At 43.1% G+C, this 26,404-nt stretch overlaps 1 protein-coding gene and 1 long non-coding RNA gene across 2 annotated transcripts in view; both read right to left on the bottom strand.

The window, feature by feature from the left end:
* Positions 1 to 26,404, bottom strand: part of SPTAN1 (spectrin alpha, non-erythrocytic 1) — a 120,100-nt gene that overhangs the window by 3,888 nt on the left and 89,808 nt on the right. The window contains exons 27-32 of the mRNA XM_080991219.1: positions 26,133 to 26,245; positions 21,727 to 21,744; positions 10,059 to 10,113; positions 5,268 to 5,464; positions 3,704 to 3,757; positions 393 to 539 (exon numbers count right to left, since the gene is read on the bottom strand). Coding sequence (XP_080847345.1) covers positions 393 to 539; positions 3,704 to 3,757; positions 5,268 to 5,464; positions 10,059 to 10,113; positions 21,727 to 21,744; positions 26,133 to 26,245 — 584 coding nt within the window. The remainder of the gene's footprint in view (positions 1 to 392; positions 540 to 3,703; positions 3,758 to 5,267; positions 5,465 to 10,058; positions 10,114 to 21,726; positions 21,745 to 26,132; positions 26,246 to 26,404) is intronic.
* Positions 4,545 to 5,257, bottom strand: LOC308468691. The gene is made up of 3 exons (XR_013981821.1): positions 5,034 to 5,257; positions 4,766 to 4,809; positions 4,545 to 4,569 (listed from the first exon to the last, which is right to left on the bottom strand). It is a non-coding gene; the product is annotated as an uncharacterized lncRNA (long non-coding RNA).

The raw sequence follows: 26,404 nt of genomic DNA, 5'->3' as shown, positions 1-26,404 counted from the left end.
CCTATACCTATTATTATTATTAACTAATAATTCCTAGACTTAGAAATTATAGAAATTCTATTATTATTATTATTATTATTATTAACTGAATTTCTATCATTTCTAGTCTGCCCTATACCTATTATTATTATTAACTAATAATTCCTAGACTTAGAAATTATAGAAATTCTATTATTATTATTATTATTATTATTATTATTAACCGAATTTCTATCATTTCTAGTCTGCCCTATACCTGTTATTATTATTAATTAATAATTTCTAGACTTAATTAATACATATTATTTTTAAAAAATAAAAAAATAATAATTTCTAGACTTAGAAATTATAGAAATTCTATTATTATTACTATTATTATTATTATTATTATTATTAATGGGTCATGCGCCTACCTGTTGGGATCCACCGTGTCGAGAATGGATTCGAATTCGGGATCCGGTTCTCCTTCCTCCACCATTGGCAGGTCGTAGCCGAGGGAGCGAAGGCAGGATTTGAACTCCTGGTGATTCAGCCGGCCGGATTTGTCCTTGTCAAAGTGTCTGAAAGGCGATCAATCAATCAATCAATCAATCAATCAATCAATCAATCGATCAATCAATCCATCTTGGGAATTATCACTTAATTAATCAGTTTTGGGAATTATCACTCAGTCAGTCAATCTTGGGAATTGTCAATCAATCCATCTTTGGAATTATCACTCAATCAATCAATCAATCAATCAATCAGTCTTGGGAATTAATCAATCAAACTTGGGAATTATCATTCAATCAATTAATTAATCAATTTTGGGAATTATCACTCAGTCAGTCAATCTTGGGAATTATCAATCAATCCATCTTTGGAATTATCACTCAATCAATCAATCAATCAATCAGTCTTGGGAATTAATCAATCAAACTTGGGAATTATCATTCAATCAATTAATTAATCAATTTTGGGAATTATCACTCAGTCAGTCAATCTTGGGAATTATCAATCCATCTTGAGAATCAAACCGTCCATCTTGAATATGATCAATCAATCAATATTGGGAACGATCAATCCATCTTTGGAATTTATCCATCAATCTTGGGAATCAATCCATCCATCCATCTTTTGAATTATCAATCAATCCATCTTGGGAATTATCAATCAGTCCATCTTGGGAATTATAAATCAATTAATCCATCTTGGGAATTATCAATCAATCAATCAATCAATCAATCTTGGGAATTATCACTCAATCCATCAATCTTGGGAATTATCAATCCATCCATTCATCCATATTGGGAATCAATCAATCAATCAATCAATCAATCCATCTTGGGAATTATAAATCAATCTTGGGAATCAATCAATCCATCCATCCATCTTGGGAATTATCAATCAATCTTTGGAATTATCAATCAGTCTTGGGAATTATCACTCAATCAATGAATCAATCTTGGGAATTATCACTCAATCAATCTTTGGAATTATCAGTCAATATTAGGAATTTACACTCAATCAATCTTGGGACTTGTCACACAATCAATCTTGGGAATTATCAATCAATCCATCTTTGCAATTATCAATCAATCAATCAGTCTTGGGAATTAATCAATCAAACTTGGGAATTATCATTCAATCAATCTTGGGAATTATCATTCCTGGGAATTATCAATCAATCAACCTTGGGAAGTATCACTCAGTCAGTCAGACTTGGGAATTATCAATCCATCCATCCATCAATCAATCTTGGGAATCAATCAATCAATCTTGGGAATTATCCATCCATCCATCCATCCATCAATCTTGGGAATCAATCAATCAATCTTGGGAATTATCAATCCATCCATCCATCAATCAATGTTGGGAATCAATCAATCAAACTTGGGAATTATCAATCCATCCATCAATCAATCAATCAATCTTGGGAATCAATCAATCAATCTTGGGAATTATCCATCCATCCATCCATCCATCAATCTTGGGAATCAATCAATCAATCTTGGGAATTATCAATCCATCTATCCATCAGTCAATGTTGGGAATCAATCAATCAAACTTGGGAATTATCAATCCATCCATCAATCAATCAATCAATCAATCTTGGGAATCAATCAATCAAACTTGGGAATTATCAATCCATCCATCAATCAATCAATCTTGGGAATTAATCAATCAAACTTGGGAATTATCAATCCATCCATCAATCAATCAATCTTGGGAATCAATCAATCAAACTTGGGAATTATCACTCAATCAATCAAACTTGGGAATTATCAATCCATCCATCCATCAATCAATCTTGGGAATCAATCAATCAAACTTGGGAATTATCAATCCATCCATCCATCCATCAATCAATCAATCAATCTTGGGAATCAATCAATCAAACTTGGGAATTATCAATCCATCCATCAATCAATCTTGGGAATCAATCAATCAATCTTGGGAATTAATCAATCTATCCATCTTGGGAATTAATCAATCTTGGGAATTATGAATGAATCAATCAAACTTGGGAATGATCACTCAATCAATCAATTTTGGGAATTATCAATCTTGGGAATTATCACTCATCAATCCATCTTGGGAATTATCCATCCATCTTGGGAAGTATCAATCAATCCATCCATCAATCTTGGGAATTAATCTATCTATCTATCTTGGGAATTATCAATCAATCAATCTTCGGAATTATCAGTCAATATTAGGAATTTACACTCAATCAATCTTGGGACTTGTCACTCAATCAATCTTGGGAATTGTCAATCAATCCACCTTTGGAATTATAACTCAATCAATCAATCAATCAGTCTTGGGAATTAATCAATCAATCTTGGGAATTATCATTCAATCAATCAATCAATCAATCAATCAATCTTGGGAATTATCATTCCTGGGAATTATCAATCAATCAACCTTGGGAAGTATCACTCAATCAATCAAACTTGGGAATTATCCATCCATCCATCCATCAATCTTGGGAATCAATCAATCAAACTTGGGAATTATCAATCCATCCATCCATCAATCAATCTTGGGAATCAATCAATCAAACTTGGGAATTATCAATCCATCCACCCATCAATCAATCTTGGGAATCAATCAATCAAACTTGGGAATTATCAATCTATCCATCTTGGGAATTAATCAATCTTGGGAATTATGAATGAATCAATCAAACTTGGGAATGATCACTCAATCAATCAATTTTGGGAATTATCAATCTTGGGAATGATCACTCAATCAATCCATCTTGGGAATTATCAATCAATCTATCTATCTATCTATCTTGGGAATTATCAATCAATCCATCCATCCATCTTGGGAAGTATCTATCTATCTATCTATCTATCTATCTATCTATCTATCTTGGGAATTATCAATCAATCAATCAATCCATCCATCTTGGGAAGTATCAATCTATCTATCTATCTATCTATCAATCTATCTAGGGAATTCTATCTATCTATCTATCAATCTATCTAGGGAATTATCAATCAATCCATCCATCCATCTTGGGAAGTATCTATCAATCTATCTATCTATCTATCTATCTATCTATCTATCTATCTTGGGAATTATCAATCAATCCATCCATCCATCTTGGGAATTATCAATCAATCCATCCATCAATCTTGGGAATTAATCTATCTATCTATCTTGGGAATTATCAATCAATCAATCCATCCATCCATCTTGGGAATCGATTGATCCGGAAATCCGTCCAACTTACTTGAACATCATGCTGAACTCCTTCAGCGCTTCTTCGGTGACGCCTGTCGTGTTCCTGGGGAGGGAAAGAGATTAATAATAATAATAATTAATAATCAAGAGAAACCGGCTGGTGATTAATAATAATAATAATAATTATTATTATTATTATTATTATTATTATTACCCCATAACACCTGGCTTGGATCTGCTGCTCCCGGTTGTGTTGAAATCTCAAGGAAATCTCCCCAGAAATCTCGATATTTTTCATTTTTAATAATAATAATCACAATAACGATAATGATAATGATAATAATAATATTTTAGACCCCTCCCTCTAGATCTTGGGGGAATCTCTCACCTGGCTTGGATCCGCCGCACCCACTTCCCAAGCTGATCCCCCTAGATCCCAGGGATCCCTCTCACCTGGCCTGGATCTGCTGCTCCAGGTTGTGCTGCCTCCGCACCCCAGTTGATCCCCTAGATCTCAGTGATCTCTCTCTCACACCTGGCTCAGATCCGCGCACCCACCTCCCCAGTCGATCCCCCACATCTCTGTGATCTCTCTCTCACCCGGCTTGGATCTGTTGCACCCGCCTCACCAGTTGATCCCCGAGATCTCTCTCACACACACCCCTAGATCTCGGGGATCTCTCACACACCCCTAGATCTCAGGGATCTCCTCTCACCTGGCCTGGATCTGCTGCTCCAGGTTGTGCTGCATCCGCCTCCCCAGTCGATCCCCCAGATCTCTCGGATGTCTCTCAACCCTAGATCTCGGGGTCTCTCTCTCACACCCCTGGATCTTGGGGATCTCTCCCACCCGGCTCGGATCTGCCGCCCCCGCCTCCCCAGCCAACCCCCCTAGATCCCAGGGATCTCCCTCACCTGGCCTGGATCTGCTGCTCCAGGTTGTGCCGCCTCCGCACCCCAGTTGATCCCCCCACACCTCTGTGATCTCTCTCACACCCGGCTCGGATCTGTTGCACCCGCCTCCCCACTCGACCCCCCGAGATCTCGGGGGTCTCACACACCCCTAGATCTCGGGATCTCTCTCACCCTAGATCTCAGGGATCTCTCTCACACACACACCTAGATCTCGGGGATCTCTCTCTCACACACACACACCTAGATCTCAGGGATCTCTCTCTCTCACACACACACACACCTAGATCTCGGGGATCTCTCTCTCACACACCCACCTAGATCTCGGGGATCTCTCTCTCTCTCTCTCACACACACACACCTAGATCTCGGGGATCTCTCTCTCACACACCCACCTAGATCTCGGGGATCTCTCTCTCACACACACACACCTAGATCTCAGGGATCTCTCTCTCTCACACACACACACCTAGATCTCGGGGATCTCTCTCTCACACACACACACCTAGATCTCGGGGATCTCTCTCACACCCACCCACCTAGATCTCGGGGATCTCTCTCTCTCTCACACACACCTAGATCTCGGGGATCTCTCTCACACACACCCCTAGATCTCGGGGGGATCTCTCTCACCCTAGATCTCGGGGATCTCTCTCCCTCTCTCACACACACACACCTAGATCTCGGGGATCTCTCCTCACCTGGCCTGGATCTGCTGCTCCAGGTTGTGTTGCATGCGCATCCCCAGTTGATCCAGTTGATCCCACTGCTGGGCGAGACCCACTGTGCTGTGTTCGGTGTACTTGTTGTCGAGGATCAGGGCCTCCTCCATGGCGGCCCCCAGATCCTCGATCTTCTTCAGCTGGCTGCGCATGGCGCGGATCTCCTGGTGCTTGCGCTGGATTTCCGGAAAGGGGGGAGAGAGGAAGATGGGAAGGAGGAAGAGAGGAAGAGAAAGAGAGAAGGAAAGAGAGAGAGAAATACAGAGAGAGAGAGAGAGAGAAGGAAAAAAGAAAAGGAGGAAGAGAAAGAGAGGAAGAGGGGAAGAGAGAGAGGGAGGGAGGGAGAAAGAAAGAGACAAGAAGAGAGAAATACAAAGAGAGAGAGAGGAAGAGAGGAAGAAAGAGAGAGAGAGAGAGGGAGAAAGAGACAAGAAGAGAGAAATACAAAGAGAGAGAGAGAAAGAGAGAGAGAGGGAGAGAAAGAAAGAAAGAAAGAAAGAAAGAAAGAAAGAAAGAAAGAAAAGATGGGAAGGGAGGGAGGGAAAAGGGGAAGGAGGAAGGAGGGAGAGGAAGAGGGGAAGAGAGAGAGAATGAGAAAGAGAGAGAGAGAGAGAAATACAGAGAAAGAGAGAGAGAAGGAAGGAGAGAGAGAGAGAGAGAGAGAGAGAAGGAAAAAAGAAAAGGAGGAAGAGAAAGGGGAAGAGAGAGAGAATGAGAAAGAGAGAAAGAAATACAGAGAGAGAAAGAAAGAAAGAAAGAGAAGATAGGAAGGGAGGGAGGGAGGGAAAAGGGGAAGGAGGAAGGAGGGAGAGGAAGAGGGGAAGAGAGAGAGAGAGCGAATGAGAAAGAGAGAGAGAAATAGAGAGAGAAGGAAAGAGAGAAAGAACGAGAGAGAGAGAGAGAGAGAGAGAGAAATACAGAGAAAGAGAGAGAGAGAAGGAAGGAAGGAGAGAAAAAGAGGGAGAGAGAGAGAAGGAAAAAAGAAAAGGAGGAAGAGAAAGAGAGGAAGAGGGGAAGAGAGAGAGAAATACAGAGAGAGAGAGAGAGAGAGAGAAGAGAGAAAGAATGAGAGAGAGAGAGAAAGAAAGAGAAGATGGGAAGGGAGGGAGGGAGGGAAAAGGGGAAGGAGGAAGGAGGGAGAGGAAGAGGGGAAGAGAGAGAGAGAGAATGAGAAAGAGAGGAAGAGAGAGAGATATACAAAGAGAGAAAGAGAGAGACATAGAGAGAGAGAGAGAGAGAGAGAAGGAAAGAGAGAAAGAATGAGAGAGAGAGAGAGAGAGAAAGAGAGAGAAAGAAAGAAAGAAAGAAAGAAGATGGGAAGGGAGGGAGGAGGGGAAAAGGGGAAGGAGGAAGGAGGGAGAGGAAGAGGGGAAGAGAGAGAGAGAGAATGAGAAAGAGAGAGGAAGAGAGAGAGAGATACAAAGAGAGAAAGAGACATAGAGAAAGAGAGAGAGAGAAGGAAAGAGAGAAAGAATGAGAGAGAGAGAGAGAGAGGGAGAAAGAAAGACAAGAAGAGAGAAATACAAAGAGAGAGAGAGGGAGGGAGAAAGAAAGAAAGAGACAAGAAGAGAGAAATACACAGAGAGAGAGAGAGAAAGAGAGGAAGAAAGAGAGAGAGAGAGACAGAAAAGGAAAAGACGAAAGGAGGAAGACAAAGAGAGGAAGGTACGGAGAGAGAGAGAGAGAGAGAGAGAAATAGGGAGAGAGAGAAGGAAATAAAAATACAAAGAGAGAAAGAGAGAGAGAGAAATAGGGAGAAAGAAAGAGAGAGAGAGAGAGAGAGAAATAGAGAGAGAGAAGGTAAGAAAAAATACAAAGAGAGAGAGAGAGAGAAATAGGGAGAAAGAGAGAGAGAGAGAGAGAGAGAAATAGGGAGAGAGAGAAGGAAATAAAAATACAAAGAGAGAAAGAGAGAGAGAAATAGGGAGAAAGAGAGACAGAAATAGAGAGAGAAGGTAAGAAAAATACAAAGAGAGAAAGAGAGAGAGAGAAATAGGGAGAAAGAAAGAGAGAGAGAGAGAGAGAGAGAGAGAGAGAAATAGGGAGAGAGAGAAGGAAATAAAAATACAAAGAGAGAAAGAGAGAGAAATAGGGAGAACGAGAGAGAAGGTAAGAAAAAATACAAAGAAAGAGAGAGAAAGAGAAGGTAAGAAAAATACAAAGAGAGAAAGAGAGAGAGGGAAATAGGGAGAAAGAAAGAGAGAGAGAGAGAGAGAAATAGGGAGAGAGAGAAGGAAATAAAAATACAAAGAGAGAAAGAGAGAGAAATAGGGAGAACGAGAGAGAAGGTAAGAAAAATACAAAGAGAGAAAGAGAGAGAAAGAGAAGGTAAGAAAAATACAAAGAGAGAAAGAGAGAGAGGGAAATAGGGAGAAAGAAAGAGAGAGAGAGAGAGAGAGAAGGCAAGAAAAATACAAAGAGAGAAAGAGAGAGAGAAATAGGGAGAGAGAGAAGGTAAGAAAAATACAAAGAGAGAAAGAGAGAGAGAGAAATAGGGAGAAAGAGAGAGAGAGAGAGAGAGAGAGAAATAGGGAGAGAGAGAAGGAAATAAAAATACAAAGAGAGAAAGAGAGAGAAATAGGGAGAAAGAGAGAGAGAGAGAAGGTAAGAAAAATACAAAGAGAGAAAGAGAGAGAGAAATAGGGAGAAAGAAAGAGAGAGAGAGAGAGAAATAGGGAGAGAGAAAAGGTAAGAAAAATACAAAGAGAGAGAGAGAGAGAGAGAAGGCAAGAAAAATACAAAGAGAGAAAGAGAGAGAGAGAAATAGGGAGAAAGAGAGAGAGAGAGAAATAGGGAGAGAGAGAAGGCAAGAAAAATACAAAGAGAGAAAGAGAGAGAGAGAAAATAGGGAAAGAGAGAGAGAGAGAGAAATAGGGAGAGAGAGAAGGTAAGAAAAATACAAAGAGAAAGAGAGAGAGAGAAATAGGGAAAAAGAAAGAGAGAGAGAGAGAGAGAAAGGAAAAAAGAAGGAGGAAGACAAAGAGGAAGAAAGAGAGAAAGAATGAGAGAGAGAGAAAGAAAGAGACAGAGAGAGAGAGAAGGAAAGAGAGAGAAATACAAAGAGAGAGAGAGAGAGGGAAAAGGGAAATCCGAAAGGAGAAAGACAAAGAGAGAAAGAAAGAGAGACAGAGAAGGCGAGAGAGAGAGAAATACGGAGAGAAAGAGAGAGAGAGAGATAGAAATAGGGATAGAGAAAGAGAGAGAGAAATACAGAGAAAGAAAGAGAGAGAGAAAAGGAAAATTAAAAAAGGAGGAAGACGAAGATAAGGAAAGAGAGAGAACGAGAGAGAAAGAAAGAGAGAGGGAGGGAAAAGGGAAATATGAAAGGAGAAAGACAAAGAGAGAGAGAAAGAGAGAGAAAGAAAGAGAGAGAGAGAAGGTAAGAAAAATACAAAAAGAGAGAAATACAAAGAGAGAAAGAGAGAAAGATACAGAGAGAGAGAGAGAAAAGGAAAAGACGAAAGGAGGAAGACAAAGAGCGGAAGGAAGAAAGAGAGAGAGAAAGAACGAGAGAGAGAGAGAAATACAAAGAGAAAGAGAGAGAGAAAGAAAAAGAGAGAGAGAAATACAAAGAGAGAGAGAAGGAAAGAGAGAGAGAAGGAAAATACAAAGGAGAAAGACAAAGAGAGAAAGAGAGAACGAGAGAGAAAGAGACAGAGAGAGAAGGTAAGAAAAATACAAAAAGAGAGAAAGATACAGAGAGAGAGAGAGAAGGAAAAGGAGGAAGGAGGAAGACAAAGAGAGGAAGAAAAAGAAAGAGAGAGAGAGGAGAGACAGAGAGAAGGAAAGAGAGAGAAATACAAACAGAGAGAGAGAGAGAACGAGAGAGAAAGAAAGAAAGAGACAGAGAGAAGGAGAGAGAAATACAAACAGAGAACGAGAGAAAGAAAGAAAGAGACAGAGAGAAGGAAAGAGAGAGAAATACAAACAGAGAGAGAGAACGAGAGAGAAAGAAAGAGAGAGAGAGAAGGAAAGAGAGAGAAATACAAACAGAGAGAGAGAGAGAGAACGAGAGAGAAAGAAAGAGAGAGACAGACAGAAGGAAAGAGAGAGAAATACAAACAGAGAGAGAGAGAGAGAACGAGAGAGAAAGAAAGAGAGAGACAGACAGAAGGAAAGAGAGAGAAATACAAACAGAGAGAGAGAGAGAAAGAAAGAAAGAAAGAAAGAGACAGAGAGAAGGAAAGAGAGAAATACAAACAGAGAGAGAGGCGGTGAAAGGAGGAAGAGAGAGAGAGAAAGAATGAGAGAGAGAGAGACAAAGAGAGAAGGAAAAGAGAGAAATACAAAGAGAGAAGGAAATAAAAAGACAAGAGAAATACAAAGAGAGAGAGAAAGAAAGAAAGAGAGAGAGAAAAAGACAAAGGAAGTGTAAATTAATGGGCAGGGCAAACTTGGCTCCGTCAATACTAATACTAATACTAATACTACTAATACTACTAATACTACTAGTAATACTAATACAACTAATACTACTAATAATACTAATAATACTAATACTACTATTAATACTAATACTACTAATACTACTATTAATACTAATACTATTAATACTACTAATAATACTAATAACACTAATAATACTAATACTACTGATACTACTAATACTACTAATAATACTAATACTACTAATAATACTAATAATACTAATAATACTGATACTACTGATAATACTGATACTACTGATAATACTAATACTACTAATACTACTAATACTACTAATACTACTACTAATAATACTAATATTACTAATAATAAATGACCACCTACCTTGGTCGCTTCCAGCTGCGATTCCAGGGTTCCGGATTCCTCAACCATGCAAGACCTAGAACCGGAAGGAGGAACGTGATTGGTTGCCGGGTGCGGCGGGGGGAAAAGAGAGGCGAGGCTCGGAATTAACGACGTCCCTTTGTTCATTAACGACGTCGCTTCATTAACGACGTCCCTTTTTCCGGAAATTTCCCCCCAATTAATCGCTAGCTGACGCGGAACCGGTTGCCGGGCGGAGAACTGGGAATTTTCTCCGGTTCCGTTGAGGGTTCTCGACTTTCCTGCGACATTATTATTATTATTATTATTACTACTACTACTACTATTACTATTATTACTATTATTATTATTAGTAGTAGTAGTAGTAGTATTATTATTATTATTATTATTATTATTGCAGCTCAATTTCATTTCTCTTTTCCAAGGAAGGGCTATGGGGTTATTATTATTATTATGAATAATAATAATAATAGGAAATGTAAATTAACGGACAAGGCAAACTTGGCTCTAATAATAATAATAATAATAATAATAGAAAGTGTAAATTAACCGGCAGGGCAAGCTTGTCTCCATTAATAATAATAAGAACTAGGAATTTTCTCCGGTTCCGTTGAGGGTTCTCGACTTTCCTGCGACATTATTATTATTATTATTATTATTATTACAGCTCCATTTCATTTCTCTTTTTCAAAAAAGGGCTATGTGGTGATGATGATGATGATGATGATGATGATGAATAGGAAATGTAAATTAACGGACAAGGCAAACTTGGCTCTAATAATAATAATAATAATAATAATAATAATAATAGAAAGTGTAAATTAACAGGCAGGGCAAGCTTGTCTCCATTAATAATAATAAGAACTAGGAATTTTCTCCGGTTCCGTTGAAGGTTTCCTGCGACATTATTATTATTATTATTAGAGACAAATTTGACCTAGTAGTAGTAATAATAGTAGTAGTAGTAACAACAACAACAAGTGTAAATTAATGGGTTGTTATTACTACTACTACTACTACTATTACTACTACAATTATTACTATTACTTCTTATTATTAATGATGATGATGATGATTAAGGGCTGCCCTATCCTTATTATTATTGTTGTTGTTGTTGCTTTTATTACTCTTATTGTTAATAATAATAATAATAACAGTAATAATAATATTCTGTTGTTGTTGTTGTTATTATTATTAGAGACAAATTTGACCTAGTAGTAGTAATAATAGTAGTAGTAGTAACAACAACAACAATAAGTGTAAATTAATGGGTTATTATTATTATTTCGTTGTCCCCAAAGGGGGCAATGACAATAAAGATATTATTATTATTATTATTATTATTATTATTATTATTGACAATAAAGATATTATTATTATTATTATTATTATTATTATTACTACTACTACTACTACTATTACTACTACAATTATTACTATTACTTATTATTAATGATGATGATGATTAAGTTTGCCCTGCCTGTTGATTTACACTTTCTATTATTATTATTATTATTATTATTATTGACAATAAAGATATTATTATTATTATTATTATTATTACTACTACTACTACTATTACTACTACAATTATTACTATTACTTATTATTAATGATGATGATGATTAAGTTTGCCCTGCCTGTTGATTTACACTTTCTATTATTATTATTATTATTATTATTATTATTATTATTATTAGAGCCAAGTTTCAGTACATTTGGCTCTTGAGCAAACGACCCAGAGGATTTCGCTTCGTGATCCCGGTTAATTTCGAGCCTGACCCAAAGGAAAACCACAACACACGCCATGCCAAACCGGGTTCCGCGCCGGTGCCGCCCCCCCCCGCCGTGCCCCACACACGCCGCGCGGGTGATTCGGGTTCGAGAACCTTGGCAAAGCGAGTGGCTCGGTTCGGGACCTGCGTGAAAAGCGAGGCGGCTCGATCTAGAACCTTTTGCAAAAGTGGCGGCTCGATCTAGAACCTTCGCGAAATCGAGTGGCTTGGTTCAGATCCTTTGCGAGAGCTGATATCTTGATCTAGAACCTTTGCAAAGCGACTGGCTTGGTTCAGATCCTTTGCGAGAGCTGGTATCTTGATCTAGAACCTTCGCAAAGCGACTGGCTTGGTTTGAAGCCTGCGCGAAAACTAGGTTGTTTGATCCAGAACCTTTGCAAGGAGGTCGGTTTGATCTAGAACCTTCAAAAAAACTGGGCGGGTTGTCTTGGTTTAGAACTTGCGTGAAAAACGAGGTGGTTTGATCTAGAACACCCGCAAAGCGGACGGTTTGATCTAGAACCTTCGAAAAAAATTGAGTGGCTCGGTTTAGATCCTTTGCAAGAACTAATATCTTGATCTAGAACCTTCGCAAAGCGACTGGCTTGGCTTAAAACCTGCACGAAGACTAGGTGGTTTGATCTAGAACCTTCACAAAAACCGAGTGGCTCGGTTTGGATCCTTTGCAAGAACTAATATCTTGATCTAGAACCTTCGCAAAGCGACTGGCTTGGCTTAAAACCTGCACGAAGACTAGGTGGTTTGATCTAGAACCTTCGCAAAAACTGAGTGGCTTGGCTTGGATCCTTTGCAAGAACTAATATCTTGCTCTAGAACCTTCGCAAAGCAACTGGCTTGGTTTAAAGCCTGCGTGAAAACGAGGTGGTTTGATCTAGAGCCTGCGTGAAACTAGGGGTTTGATCTAGAACCTTCGCAAAATGAATGGCTTGGTTTGGCTCCTTTGCAATAACAGTCTAATCTAGAACCTGAGCAAAATGTCCTTTGCAAAAACTAATTGCCTGCTCTAGAACCATTGCAAACCCAGCAGTTTGATTTGGAACCTTTGCAAAACGACCGGTCTAGAACCTTCGCAAAACTGATGGTTTGATCTAGAACCTTCGCAAAACTAGCGGTTCAATTTGGAGCCTTTGCAAAACCGAGGGTTCGATCTGGAACCTTCGCAAAACGACTGGTCTGGTTTGGAACCCGCGCAAAAACCTAATGGCTTGATCTAGACCCTTTCGAGAAACGACCGGTTCGATCTAGAACCGTTTGCCAAACGGGCGGTTTGATCTAGAACCTTCGCAAAGCGGCCGGCCTGGTTCGGAACCGTTGCAAAGTGATTGGACCAGTTTAGAAGCTGTGCAAAACTAACGGCTTGATCTGGAACCATTGCAAAACTAATGGCTCAGCCTGGAACCATTGCAAAGCAACTGGTTCAGTTTAGACCCTTTGCAAATCTAATGGTTTGATCTGGAACCTTTGCAAAGCGACCGGCTCAGATCGGAACCTTTTTCCCAGAACCCCCAACCGTTTGATCTAGAACCTTTGCAAAACTGATGGTTTGATCTAGAACCTTTGCAAAACTGATGGCTCAGTTAGGAACCGTTGCAAAATTGAGTGGCTTGGTTTGGAAGCATTGCAAAACTAATGGTTCGATTTGGAACCTTTGCAAAACTAACGGTTTGATCTGGAACCTTTGCAAAAGGAGTGGTCTGATCTAGAACCTTTGCCAAACAGAGTGGCTCAGTTAGGAACTGTTGCAAAATTGAGTGGCTTGGTTTGGAAGCATTGCGAAACGAATGGTTCGATTTAGAACCTTTGCAAAACTAAGGGTTTGATCTGGAACCTTTGCAAAAGGAGTGGTCTGATCTAGAACCTTTGCCAAACGGAGTGTCTCAGTTCAGAACCGTCACAAAACTGAGCGGCTTGGTTTGGAAGCATTGCAAAATCAATGGTTCGATTTGGAACCTTTGCCAAAATAAACGGCTCGATCTAGAACCTTCGCGAAACTGGTGGCTCGATCTAGAACATTCGCAAAACGAATGGCCCGGTTCGGAACCATCGCAAAACTGAGTGGTTTGCTTTAAAACCTTCTGCGGGAGCAGATGGCTCGATCTAGAACCAGCACAAAAACCTAATGGTTTGACCGAGAACCCTCGCAAAACTGGTGGCTTGATCTAGAACCTTTGCAAAACGAATGGCTCGGTTCGCAGACACCGAAAAATGGCCGGTTTGGTTTAGAGCCTTTCGTGAGAGCAGACGGCTCGATCTAGAACCCGCACAAAAACCCAACAGCCTGATCTAGAAACCCTGCGAAGCTGGCAGCTCGATCTAGAACCTTCGCAATATGAACTGCTCGGCTCGCAACCATCGCAAAAAAACGACCAGCTTGGTCTAGAACCTTCCGCGAGAGCAGATGGCTCAATCTAGAACTCGCACAAAAAAAACGCCCAACGGTTTGATCTAGAACCCTTTCCCTCTAGAACCTTTGCGAAGCCACCAGCTTGTTTCGGAGCCATCGCAAAGCGATCGGACCGGTTTTGAAGCGGATACCAACGGTCCGATCTAGAACCTTCGCAAAACGAACGGCTCAGCTCGCGACCATCGCAAAAAAAATGACTGGCTTGGTCTAGAACCTCCCGCAAGAGCAGATGGCTCGATCTAGAACCCGCCCAAAAACCCCAGCGGTTTGATCTAGAACCCTCTCCCTCTAGAACCTTTGCAAGGCGACCGGCTTGTTTCGGAACCATCGCAAAGCGATCGGACCGGTTTCAAAGCAGACACCAATGGTCCGATCTAGAACCCTCGTGAGGCTGGCGGTTCGATCTAGAACCCTCGCAAAACGAATGGCTCAGCTCGCAACCATCGCAAAACGACTGGCTTGGTCTAGAACCTTCCGCGAGAGCAGATGGCTCGATCTAGAACTCGCACAAAAACAACCAACGGTTTGATCTAGAACCCTTTCCCTCTAGAACCTTTGCAAAGCCACCAGCTTGTTTCGGAGCCATCGCAAAGCGATCGGACCGGTTTTGAAGCGGATACCAACGGTCCGATCTAGAACCTTCGCAAAACGAACGGCTCAGCTCGCGACCATCGCAAAAAAAAATGACTGGCTTGGTCTAGAACCTCCCGCAAGAGCAGATGGCTCGATCTAGAACCCGCCCAAAAACCCCAGCGGTTTGATCTAGAACCCTCTCCCTCTAGAACCTTTGCAAGGCGACCGGCTTGTTTCGGAACCATCGCAAAGCGATCGGACCGGTTTCAAAGCAGACACCAATGGTCCGATCTAGAACCCTCGTGAGGCTGGCGGTTCGATCTAGAACCCTCGCAAAACGAATGGCTCAGCTCGCAACCGTCGCAAAACGACTGGCTTGGTCTAGAACCTCCCGCAAGAGCAGATGGCTCAATCTAGAACCTGCCCCAAAAAAACCAACGGTTTGATCTAGAACCCTTTCCTCTCTAGAACCTTTGCAAAGCGACCGGCTTGTTTCGGAACCATCGCAAAGCGATCGGACCGGTTTCGAAGCGGACGACAACGGTCCGATCTAGAACCCTTGCGAAACTGGCGGTCCGATCTAGAACCTTCTGCGAAACGAGCGGCTCGATCTAGAACCCCCATCCTGCCCGCGCCGTGTGAGCGTTAGTCCGGCGTCACACAAAAAAGCCAGCCTTGGGGATTAATGGGGAACGTGCCGTTTTTTTGGGGAGGAAAAGCGGGAAAAACGGAACGAAGGAACGAAAGAAAGAAAAAGGAAGTGAGAGAAGGGAAAAAGAAAAGAGGAACGGAACCTTCCGGAAAGATCTTCCCCGACTTGGTACTGAAAGACGCGAATTACTCGCCGGTACGCAATGCTATGCGGAGGAAAGAAATTCGGGGTGAAATTCGGGGTGAAATTTGGGTTTTTTGGGGGTGGGGTGGGGGGAGGAGGGGCGGAGCTAAGCGGAGGGGGCGGGGCAAGGCAGGCGGGGCAATATCTAGGGCAATGGGGCAATTATCTAGGGCAATGGGGCAATATCTAGGGCAATAGGGCAATTATCTAGGGCAATGGGGCAATATCTAGGGCAATAGGGCAATTATCTAGGTCAATGGGGCAATATCTAGGGCAATAGGGCAATTATCTAGTGCAATGAGGCAATATCTAGGGCAATAGGGCAATTATCTAGGTCAATGGGGCAATATCTAGGGCAATAGGGCAATTATCTAGGGCAATGGGGCAATATCTAGGGCAATAGGGCAATTATCTAGGGCAATGGGGCAATATCTAGGGCAATAGGGCAATTATCTAGGGCAATGGGGCAATATCTAGGGCAATAGAGCAATTATCTAGGTCAATGGGGCAATATCTAGGGCAATAGGGCAATTATCTAGGGCAATGGGGCAATACCTGGGTAGGCGGGGCAATAATTATTGTAAGGAGGGCAATAGCTAGGCAGGTGGGGCAATATCTAGGGCAATAGGGCAATTATCTAGGTCAATGGGGCAATTATCTAGGGCAATGGGGCAATATCTAGGGCAATAGGGCAATTAGGGCAATAGGGCAATACCTGGGCAGGTGGGGCAATATCTAGGTCAATGGGGCAATACCTGGGCAGGCGGGACAATAGGGCAATAGGGCAATTATCTAGGTCAATGGGGCAATACCTGGGCAGGTGGGGCAATAATTATTGTAAGGAGGGCAATAGCTAGGCAGGTGGGGCAATATCTAGGGCAATGGGGCAATATCTAGGGCAATACCTGGGCAGGTGGGGCAATATCTAGGGCAATGGGGCAATTATTTAGGTCAATGGGGCAATACCTGGGCAGGCGGGGCAATATCTAGGGCAATAGGGCAATATCTAGGGCAATGGGGCAATACCTGGGCAGGTGGGGCAATAATTATTGTAAGGAGGGCAATAGCTAGGCAGGTGGGGCAATATCTAGGGCAATGGGGCAATACCTGGGCAGACGGGGCAATATCTAGGGCAATTATCTAGGGCAATGGGGCAATATCTAGGTCAATGGGGCAACATCTGGGCAGGCGGGGCAATAGGGAAATAGCATTGCAAATGGGGCAATACCTAGGGCAATGGGGCAATATCTAGGGCAATGGGGCAATACCTCTGCAGGCGGGGCAATAGCTAGGGCAATACCTGGGCAGGCGGGGCAATATCTAGGGCAATAGGGCAATTATCTAGGTCAATGGGGCAATACCTGGGTAGGCGGGGCAATAATTATTGTAAGGAGAGCAATAGCTAGGCAGGTGGGGCAATATCTAGGGCAATGGGGCAATATCTAGGGCAATACCTGGGCAGGCGGAGCAATATCTAGGGCAATGGGGCAATATCTGGGGCAATACCTGGGCAGGCGGGGCAATATCTAGGGCAATGGGGCAATATCTAGGGCAATACCTGGGCAGGCGGGACAATATCTAGAGCAATGGGGCAATATCTAGGGCAATACCTGGGCAGGCGGGGCAATATCTAGGGCAATGGGACAATATCTAGGGCAATAGGGCGATTAGGTCAATGGGGCAATACCTGGGCAGGTGGGGCAATAATTATTGTAAGGAGGGCAATAGCTAAGCAGGTGGGGCAATATCTAGGGCAATAGGGCAATTATCTAGGTCAATGGGGCAATACCTGGGCAGGCGGGGCAATATCTAGGGCAATGGGGCAATTATCTAGGGCAATGGGGCAATACCTGGGCAGGTGGGGCAATATCTAGGGCAATGGGGCAATTATCTAGGTCAATGGGGCAATACCTGGGCAGGCGGAGCAATATCTAGGGCAATAGGGCAATTATCTAGGTCAATGGGGCAATACCTGGGCAGGCGGGGCAATATCTAGGTCAGTGGGGCAATACCTGGGCAGATGGGGCAATAACTATGCAGTTGGGGCAATACCTGGCCAGGTGGGGCAATATCTAGGTCAATGGGGCAATACCTGGGCAGGCGGGGCAATATCTAGGTCAATGAGGCAACATCTGGGCAGGCGGGGCAATAGCTAGGGAAATAGCATTGCAAATGGGGCAATACCTAGGTCAGTGGGGCAATATCTAGGGCAGATGGGGCAATAACTATGCAGTTGGGGCAATACCTGGCCAGGTGGGGCAATACCTAGGGCAATGGGGCAATATCTAGGGCAATGGGGCAATAGCTCTGCAGGCGGGGCAATAGCCAGGGAAATAGCATTGCAAATGGGGCAATACCTAGGTCAATGGGGCAATATCTAGGTCAATGGGGCAATACCTGGGTAGGTGGGGCAATCATTATTGTAAGGAGGGCAATAGCTAGGCAGGTGGGGCAATATCTAGGGCAATAGGGCAATTATCTAGGTCAATGGGGCAATACCTCCGCAGGTGGGGCAATACCCAGGCAAATGGGGCAATACCTCCGTAGGCCAATGGAGCAATACCTGGGCAGGCGGGGCAATATCTAGGGCAATGGGGCAATTATCTAGGTCAATGGGGCAATACCTGGGCAGGCGGGGCAATATCTAGGGCAATGGGGCAATTATCTAGGGCAATGGGGCAATACCTGGGCAGGCGGGGCAATATCTAGGGCAATGGGGCAATTATCTAGGTCAATGGGGCAATACCTCTGCAGGCGGGGCAATAGCTAGGGAAATAGCATTGCAAATGGGGCAAAACCTAGGTCAATGGGGCAATTATCTAGGTCAATGGGGCAATACCTGGGCAGGTGGGGCAATATCTAGGGCAATAGGGCAATACCTGGGTAGGCGGGGCAATAATTATTGTAAGGAGGGCAATACCTGGGCAGGCAGGGCAATATCTAGGGCAATAGGGCAATTATCTAGGTCAATGGGGCAATACCTCTGCAGGCGGGGCAATAGCCAGGGAAATAGCATTGCAAATGGGGCAAAACCTAGGTCAATGGGGCAATATATAGGTCAATGGGGCAATACCTCTGCAGGCGGGGCAATAGCCAGGGAAATAGCATTGCAAATAGGACAATACCTAGGGCAATGGGGCAATATCTAGGGCAATGGGGCAATACCTCTGCAGGCGGGGCAATAGCCAGGGAAATAGCATTGCAAATGGGGCAAAACCTAGGTCAATGGGGCAATTATCTAGGTCAATGGGGCAATACCTGGGCAGGTGGGGCAATAATTATTGTAAGGAGGGCAATAGCTAGGCAGGTGGGACAATATCTAGGGCAATGGGGCAATATCTAGGGCAATACCTGGGCAGGTGGGGCAATATCTAGGGCAATAGGGCAATACCTGGGTAGGCGGGGCAATAATTATTGTAAGGAGGGCAATACCTGGGCAGGCAGGGCAATATCTAGGGCAATAGGGCAATTATCTAGGTCAATGGGGCAATACCTCTGCAGGCGGGGCAATAGCCAGGGAAATAGCATTGCAAATGGGGCAAAACCTAGGTCAATGGGGCAATATATAGGTCAATGGGGCAATACCTCTGCAGGCGGGGCAATAGCCAGGGAAATAGCATTGCAAATAGGGCAATACCTAGGGCAATGGGGCAATATCTAGGGCAATGGGGCAATACCTCTGCAGGCGGGGCAATAGCCAGGGAAAGGCCTACGCAGATGGGGCAATAACTATGCAGATGGGGCAATACCTCCATAGGCGGGGCAATAGCTAGGTCAATGGGGCAATACCTCCGCAGGCGGGGCAATTATCTAGGTCAATGGGGCAATATGTAGGCAGGCGGGGCAATAACTATGCAGGTGGGGCAATTATCTAGGTCAATGGGGCAATATGTAGGCAGGCGGGGCAATAACTATGCAGGCGGGGCAATATCTAGGTCAATGGGGCAATATGTAGGCAGGCGGGCCAATAACTATGCAGGCGGGGCAATATCTAGGTCAATGGGGCAAGATGTAGGCAGGCGGGGCAATAACTATGCAGGTGGGGCAATATCTAGGTCAATGGGGCAATATGTAGGCAGGCGGGCCAATAACTATGCAGGCGGGGCAATATCTAGGTCAATGGGGCAATATGTAGGCAGGCGGGGCAATAACTATGCAGGCGGGGCAATATCTAGGTCAATGGGGCAATATGTAGGCAGGCGGGGCAATAACTATGCAGGTGGGGCAATATCTAGGTCAATGGGGCAATACCTCTGCAGGCGGGGCAACAGCCAGGGAAAGGCCTATGCAGATGGGGCAATAACTATGCAGATGGGGCAATAATTATGTAAATACCGATGCAGACGGGGCAATACCTGGGCAGACGGGGCAATACCTAGGTCAATGGGGCAATAGCTGTGCAGGTGGGGCAATAGCTAGGTAAACAGCTATGCCAATGAGGCAATACCTGGGCATGTGGGGCAATTACGATGCAGATGGGGCAATAAGTATGTAAATAGCTATGCCAATGGGGCAATACCTGGGCAGGCGGGGCAATACCTAGGTAAATACCTATGCCAATGGGGCAATACCTGGGCATGTGGGGCAATAAGTATGTAAATAGCTGTGCAAATGGGGCAATACCTGGGCATGTGGGGCAATTACTAGATAAATACCTATGCCAATGGGGCAATACCTGGGCATGTGGGGCAATAGCTAGGTAAATACCTATGCCAATGGGGCAATGCCTGGGCATGTGGGGCAATTACTATGCAGATGGGGCAATAAGTATGTAAATAGCTATGCAAATGGGGCAATACCTGGGCAGGCGGGGCAATACCTAGGTAAATACCTATGCCAATGGGGCAATACCTGGGCATGTGGGGCAATAAGTATGTAAATAGCTATGCAAATGGGGCAATACCTGGGCATGTGGGGCAATTACTAGATAAATACCTATGCCAATGGGGCAATACCTGGGCATGTGGGGCAATAGCTAGGTAAATACCTATGCCAATGGGGCAATACCTGGGCATGTGGGGCAATTACTATGCAGATGGGGCAATAAGTATGTAAATAGCTATGCAAATGGGGCAATACCTGGGCAGGCGGGGCAATAGCTAGGTAAATACCTATGCCAATGGGGCAATACCTGGGCATGTGGGGCAATAGCTAGATAAATACCTATGCCAATGGGGCAATACCTGGGCATGTGGGGCAATAGCTAGGTAAATACCTATGCCAATGGGGCAATACCCGGGCATGTGGGGCAATTACTATGCCAATGGGGAAATAAGTATGTAAATACCTATGCCAATGGGGCAATACCTGGGCATGTGGGGCAATTACTATGCCGATGGGGCAATAAGTATGTAAATAGCTATGCATATGGGGCAATACCTGGGCATGTGGGGCAATACCTCCGCAAGTGGGGCAATAGCTAGGTAAATACCTATGCCAATGGGGCAATACCTGGGCATGTGGGGCAATTACTAGATAAATACCTATGCCAATGGGGCAATACCTGGGCATGTGGGGCAATTACTATGCCGATGGGGCAATAAGTATGTAAATAGCTATGCAAATGGGGCAATACCTGGGCATGTGGGGCAATTACTATGCAGATGGGGCAATAAGTATGTTAATAGCTATGCCAATGGGGCAATACCTGGGCATGTGGGGCAATAGCTAGGTAAATACCTATGCCAATGGGGCAATACCTGGGCATGTGGGGCAATTAGTAGGTAAATACCTATGCCAATGGGGCACTACCTGGGCATTTGGGGCAATTACTATGCAGATGGGGCAATAAGTATGTAAATAGCTATGCAAATGGGGCAATACCTGGGCATGTGGGGCAATTACTATGCAGATGGGGCAATAAGTATGTAAATAGCTATGCCAATGGGGCAATACCTGGGCATGTGGGGCAATTACTATGCCGATGGGGCAATGCCTATGTAAATTGCTATGCAAATGGGGCAATTACTACGCAGATGGGGCAAGACGCCGACGTCACGAGCAAAGCGGACGGAGCACAAGCGGCTTTTTGGAGGGGAACAAGGAGTATTTGCTACTCACCCGTCGAGCAGGTAGGTCCTGGCCGCGGGTTCGAGTAACAGGGAGTAACGTTCCGGGGGGGAGAGGAGAGAAAGAAAAGTAACATTAGCCAGGGGTTGACGGAAATAACAACAACAACAACAACAACAACAACAACAGCAGTAGTAGTAACAACAACAGTAGTAGTAGTAGTAGTAGTAACAGCAGTAACAGTAACAATAGTAGTGGTGGTAGCAGCAGCAACAACAGTAATAATAGTAACAGTAACAGTAACAATAGTGGTGGTAGTGGTGGTAGCAGCAGCAGGAGTAGCAGCAGCAATAGTAGTAGCAGTTTTAACAATAGTAGTGGTAGTGGTGGTAGCAGCAGCAGCAACAACAGTAATAATAGTAACAGTAACAGTAACAATAGTAGTAGTAGCAGCAGCAGCAATAGTAATAATAGTAACAGTAACAGTAACAATAGTAGTAGTAGCAGCAGCAACAATAGTAATAGTAACAGTAACAGTAACAATAGCGGTGGTAGTGGTGGTAGCAGCAGCAATAGTAGCAGCAGCAATAGTAGTAGCAGTTTTAACAATAGTAGTGGTAGTGGTGGTAGCAGCAGCAACAACAGTAATAATAGTAACAGTAACAGTAACAATAGTAGTAGTAGCAGCAGCAACAATAGTAATAATAGTAACAGTAACAGTAACAATAGTAGTAGTAGCAGCAGCAACAATAGTAATAATAGTAACAGTAACAGTAACAATAGTGGTGGTAGTAGCAGCAGCAGCAATAGTAATAATAGTAACAGTAACAGTAACAATAGTAGTGGTAGTGGTGGTAGCAGCAGCAACAACATAAATAATAGTAACAGTAACAGTAACAATAGTGGTGGTAGTGGTGGTAGCAGCAGCAATAGTAGTAGCAGTTTTAACAATAGTAGTGGTAGTGGTGGTAGCAGCAGCAACAATAGTAATAATAGTAATAGTAACAGTAACAGTAACAATAGTGGTGGTAGTGGTGGTAGCAGCAGCAATAGTAGCAGCAGCAATAGTAGTAGCAGTTTTAACAATAGTAGTGGTAGTGGGGGTAGCAGCAGCAACAATAGTAATAATAGTAACAGTAACAGTAACAATAGTGGTGGTAGTAGCAGCAGCAGCAATAGTAATAATAGTAACAGTAACAGTAACAATAGTAGTAGTAGCAGCAGCAGCAACAATAGTAATAATAGTAACAGTAACAGTAACAATAGTAGTGGTAGTGGTGGTAGCAGCAGCAATAGTAGTAGCAGTTTTAACAATAGTAGTGGTAGTGGTGGTAGCAGCAGCAACAATAGTAATAATAGTAACAGTAACAGTAACAATAGTGGTGGTAGTAGCAGCAGCAGCAATAGTAATAATAGTAACAGTAACAGTAACAATAGTAGTAGTAGCAGCAGCAGCAACAATAGTAATAATAGTAACAGTAACAGTAACAATAGTGGTGGTAGTGGTGGTAGCAGCAGCAACAATAGTAATAATAGTAACAGTAACAGTAACAATAGTAGTGGTAGTAGCAGCAGCAGCAATAGTAATAATAGTAACAGTAACAGTAACAATAGTAGTAGTAGCAGCAGCAGCAACAATAGTAATAATAGTAACAGTAACAGTAACAATAGTAGTGGTAGTGGTGGTAGCAGCAGCAACAACATAAATAATAGTAACAGTAACAGTAACAATAGTGGTGGTAGTAGCAGCAGCAGCAATAGTAATAATAGTAACAGTAACAGTAACAATAGTAGTAGTAGCAGCAGCAGCAACAATAGTAATAATAGTAACAGTAACAGTAACAATAGTAGTGGTAGTGGTGGTAGCAGCAGCAATAGTAGTAGCAGTTTTAACAATAGTAGTGGTAGTGGTGGTAGCAGCAGCAACAATAGTAATAATAGTAACAGTAACAGTAACAATAGTGGTGGTAGTAGCAGCAGCAGCAATAGTAATAATAGTAACAGTAACAGTAACAATAGTAGTAGTAGCAGCAGCAGCAACAATAGTAATAATAGTAACAGTAACAGTAACAATAGTGGTGGTAGTGGTGGTAGCAGCAGCAACAATAGTAATAATAGTAACAGTAACAGTAACAATAGTGGTGGTAGTAGCAGCAGCAGCAATAGTAATAATAGTAACAGTAACAGTAACAATAGTAGTAGTAGCAGCAGCAGCAACAATAGTAATAATAGTAACAGTAACAGTAACAATAGTAGTGGTAGTGGTGGTAGCAGCAGCAACAACATAAATAATAGTAACAGTAACAGTAACAATAGTGGTGGTAGTGGTGGTAGCAGCAGCAATAGTAGTAGCAGTTTTAACAATAGTAGTGGTAGTGGTGGTAGCAGCAGCAACAATAGTAATAATAGTAATAGTAACAGTAACAGTAACAATAGTGGTGGTAGTGGTGGTAGCAGCAGCAATAGTAGCAGCAGCAATAGTAGTAGCAGTTTTAACAATAGTAGTGGTAGTGGGGGTAGCAGCAGCAGCAACAATAGTAATAATAGTAACAGTAACAGTAACAATAGTAGTAGCAGCAGCAGCAGCAATAGTAATAATAGCAGTAGTAACAGTAGTGGTGGTAGCTTCTACCACCGGTGGTAGCTTCTACCACCACTACCACTACTATTGTTACTGTTACTGTTACTGTTATTACTATTGTTGTTGCTGCTGCTACCACCACTACCACTACTATTGTTACTGTTACTATTATTGCTGCTGCTGCTACCACTACTACTATTGTTACTGTTACTGTTACTATTATTAGTGTTGCTGCTGCTGCTGCTACCACCACTACCACTACTATTGTTAAAACTGCTACTACTATTGCTGCTGCTACCACCACTACCACTACTATTGTCACCATTACTATTACTACTATTGCTGCTGCTGCTACCACCACCACTACCACTACTATTCTTACCACCACCACTACTGCCGCCTCCACTACCACTACTATTGTTACTACTACTACTACTGCTGCTGCCGCTACCACTACCATTGTCACTATTACTATTATTACTATGGCTGCTGCTATCACCACTACCACTACTATCGTTACTACTGCTGCTGCTGCTGCTGCTACCACCACTACCACCACTATTTTTACTATTACTATTGCTGCTGCTGCTACCACCACTACTATTGTTAATACTACTACTACTGCTACCACCACGACTACTATTGTCACCATTACTATTACTATTATTACTATTGCTGCTGCTGCTACCACCACCATTGTTACTATTACTATTACTACTGCTGCTGCTACCACCAGACCACTACTATTGTTACTATTACTATTACTGCTGCTGCTGCTATCACCACTACCACCGCTATTGTTACCACCATTACAATTTTCACTATTGCTGCTGCCGCCACCACTATTGTTACTACTGCTGCCGCCGCCACTACCACTGTTACAATTACTATTACTACTATTGCTGCTGCTACCACCACTACCACCACTATTGTTACCACTACTATTACAATTTTCACTATTGCTGCTGCTATCACCACTACCACCACTATTGTTACCACTACTATTACCATTTTCACTATTGCTGCTGCTACCACCACTATTGTTACTACTGCTGCCGCCGCCACTACCACTGTTACAATGACTATTACTACTATTGCTGCTGCTATCACCACTACCACTACTACCGTAACTATTACTATTATTATTACTACTACTACTACTCCACGCAATAGTAATAAGAAATGGAGGGCACCTGGTTTCCTGGATCCACTGATGATGATGATTACTACTGCCACTACTACTACTACTACTACTACTCCACACAATAGTAATAAGAAATGGAGGGCACCTGGTTTCCTGGATCCACTGATGATGATGATGATGATTACCACTGCCACTACTACTACTACTACTACTATCATTACTCCACGCAAAAATACTAATAAATCGAGCGGTGGCACCTGTTTTCCTGGATCCACTGATGATGATGATGATTACTACCACTATTACTACTACTGCCACTACTACTACTACTACTATCATTACTCCACGCAAAAAAATTAATAAATCGAGCGGCGGCACCTGTTTTCCTGGATCCACTGATGATGATGATGATTACTACCACTATTACTACTACTGCCACTACTACTACTACTACTATCATTACTCCACGCAAAAAAATTAATAAATCGAGCGGCGGCACCTGGTTTCCTGGATCCACTAATGATGATGATGATGATGATGATTACTACCACTATTACTACTACTGCCACTACTACTACTACTACTACTATTCCATGCAATAATATTAAATAGATCGAGCAGCGGCACCTGGTTTCCTGGATCCACTAATGATGATGATTACTACCACTATTACTACTAATGCCACTACTACTACTACTACTCCACGTAAAAATACTAATCGAGCAGCGGTACCTGGTCTCCTGGATCCACTGGTGGAAAGCGTTGGCGTGTTGGGCAAACTCCTGGCGCAGCTTGTCGTTCTCCTCCTGGCGCCGCTGCTCCTTCTGCAGTTCCAGCTCCCGCTCCTGGGGGGCGGAAACGAATCAAAACGTCGGGAGACGGAAGGAACCTTCCGGAACCCCGCCCAGAACTTTCCAGGACTGTCTAGAGCAGCCTAGAACTTTTGACAGGAAAGGGGATTTGGGCTTTCCGGCGGCCGGATGCAGCCGGAACGGTCCGGAACG

Source organism: Podarcis pityusensis (assembly GCF_964106645.2).
Source record: "Podarcis pityusensis genome assembly, chromosome: Z".
NCBI lineage: Eukaryota > Metazoa > Chordata > Lepidosauria > Squamata > Lacertidae > Podarcis > Podarcis pityusensis.
Note: the sequence above shows the minus strand (reverse complement) of the source record. Positions and strands in the feature narration are given on the sequence as shown.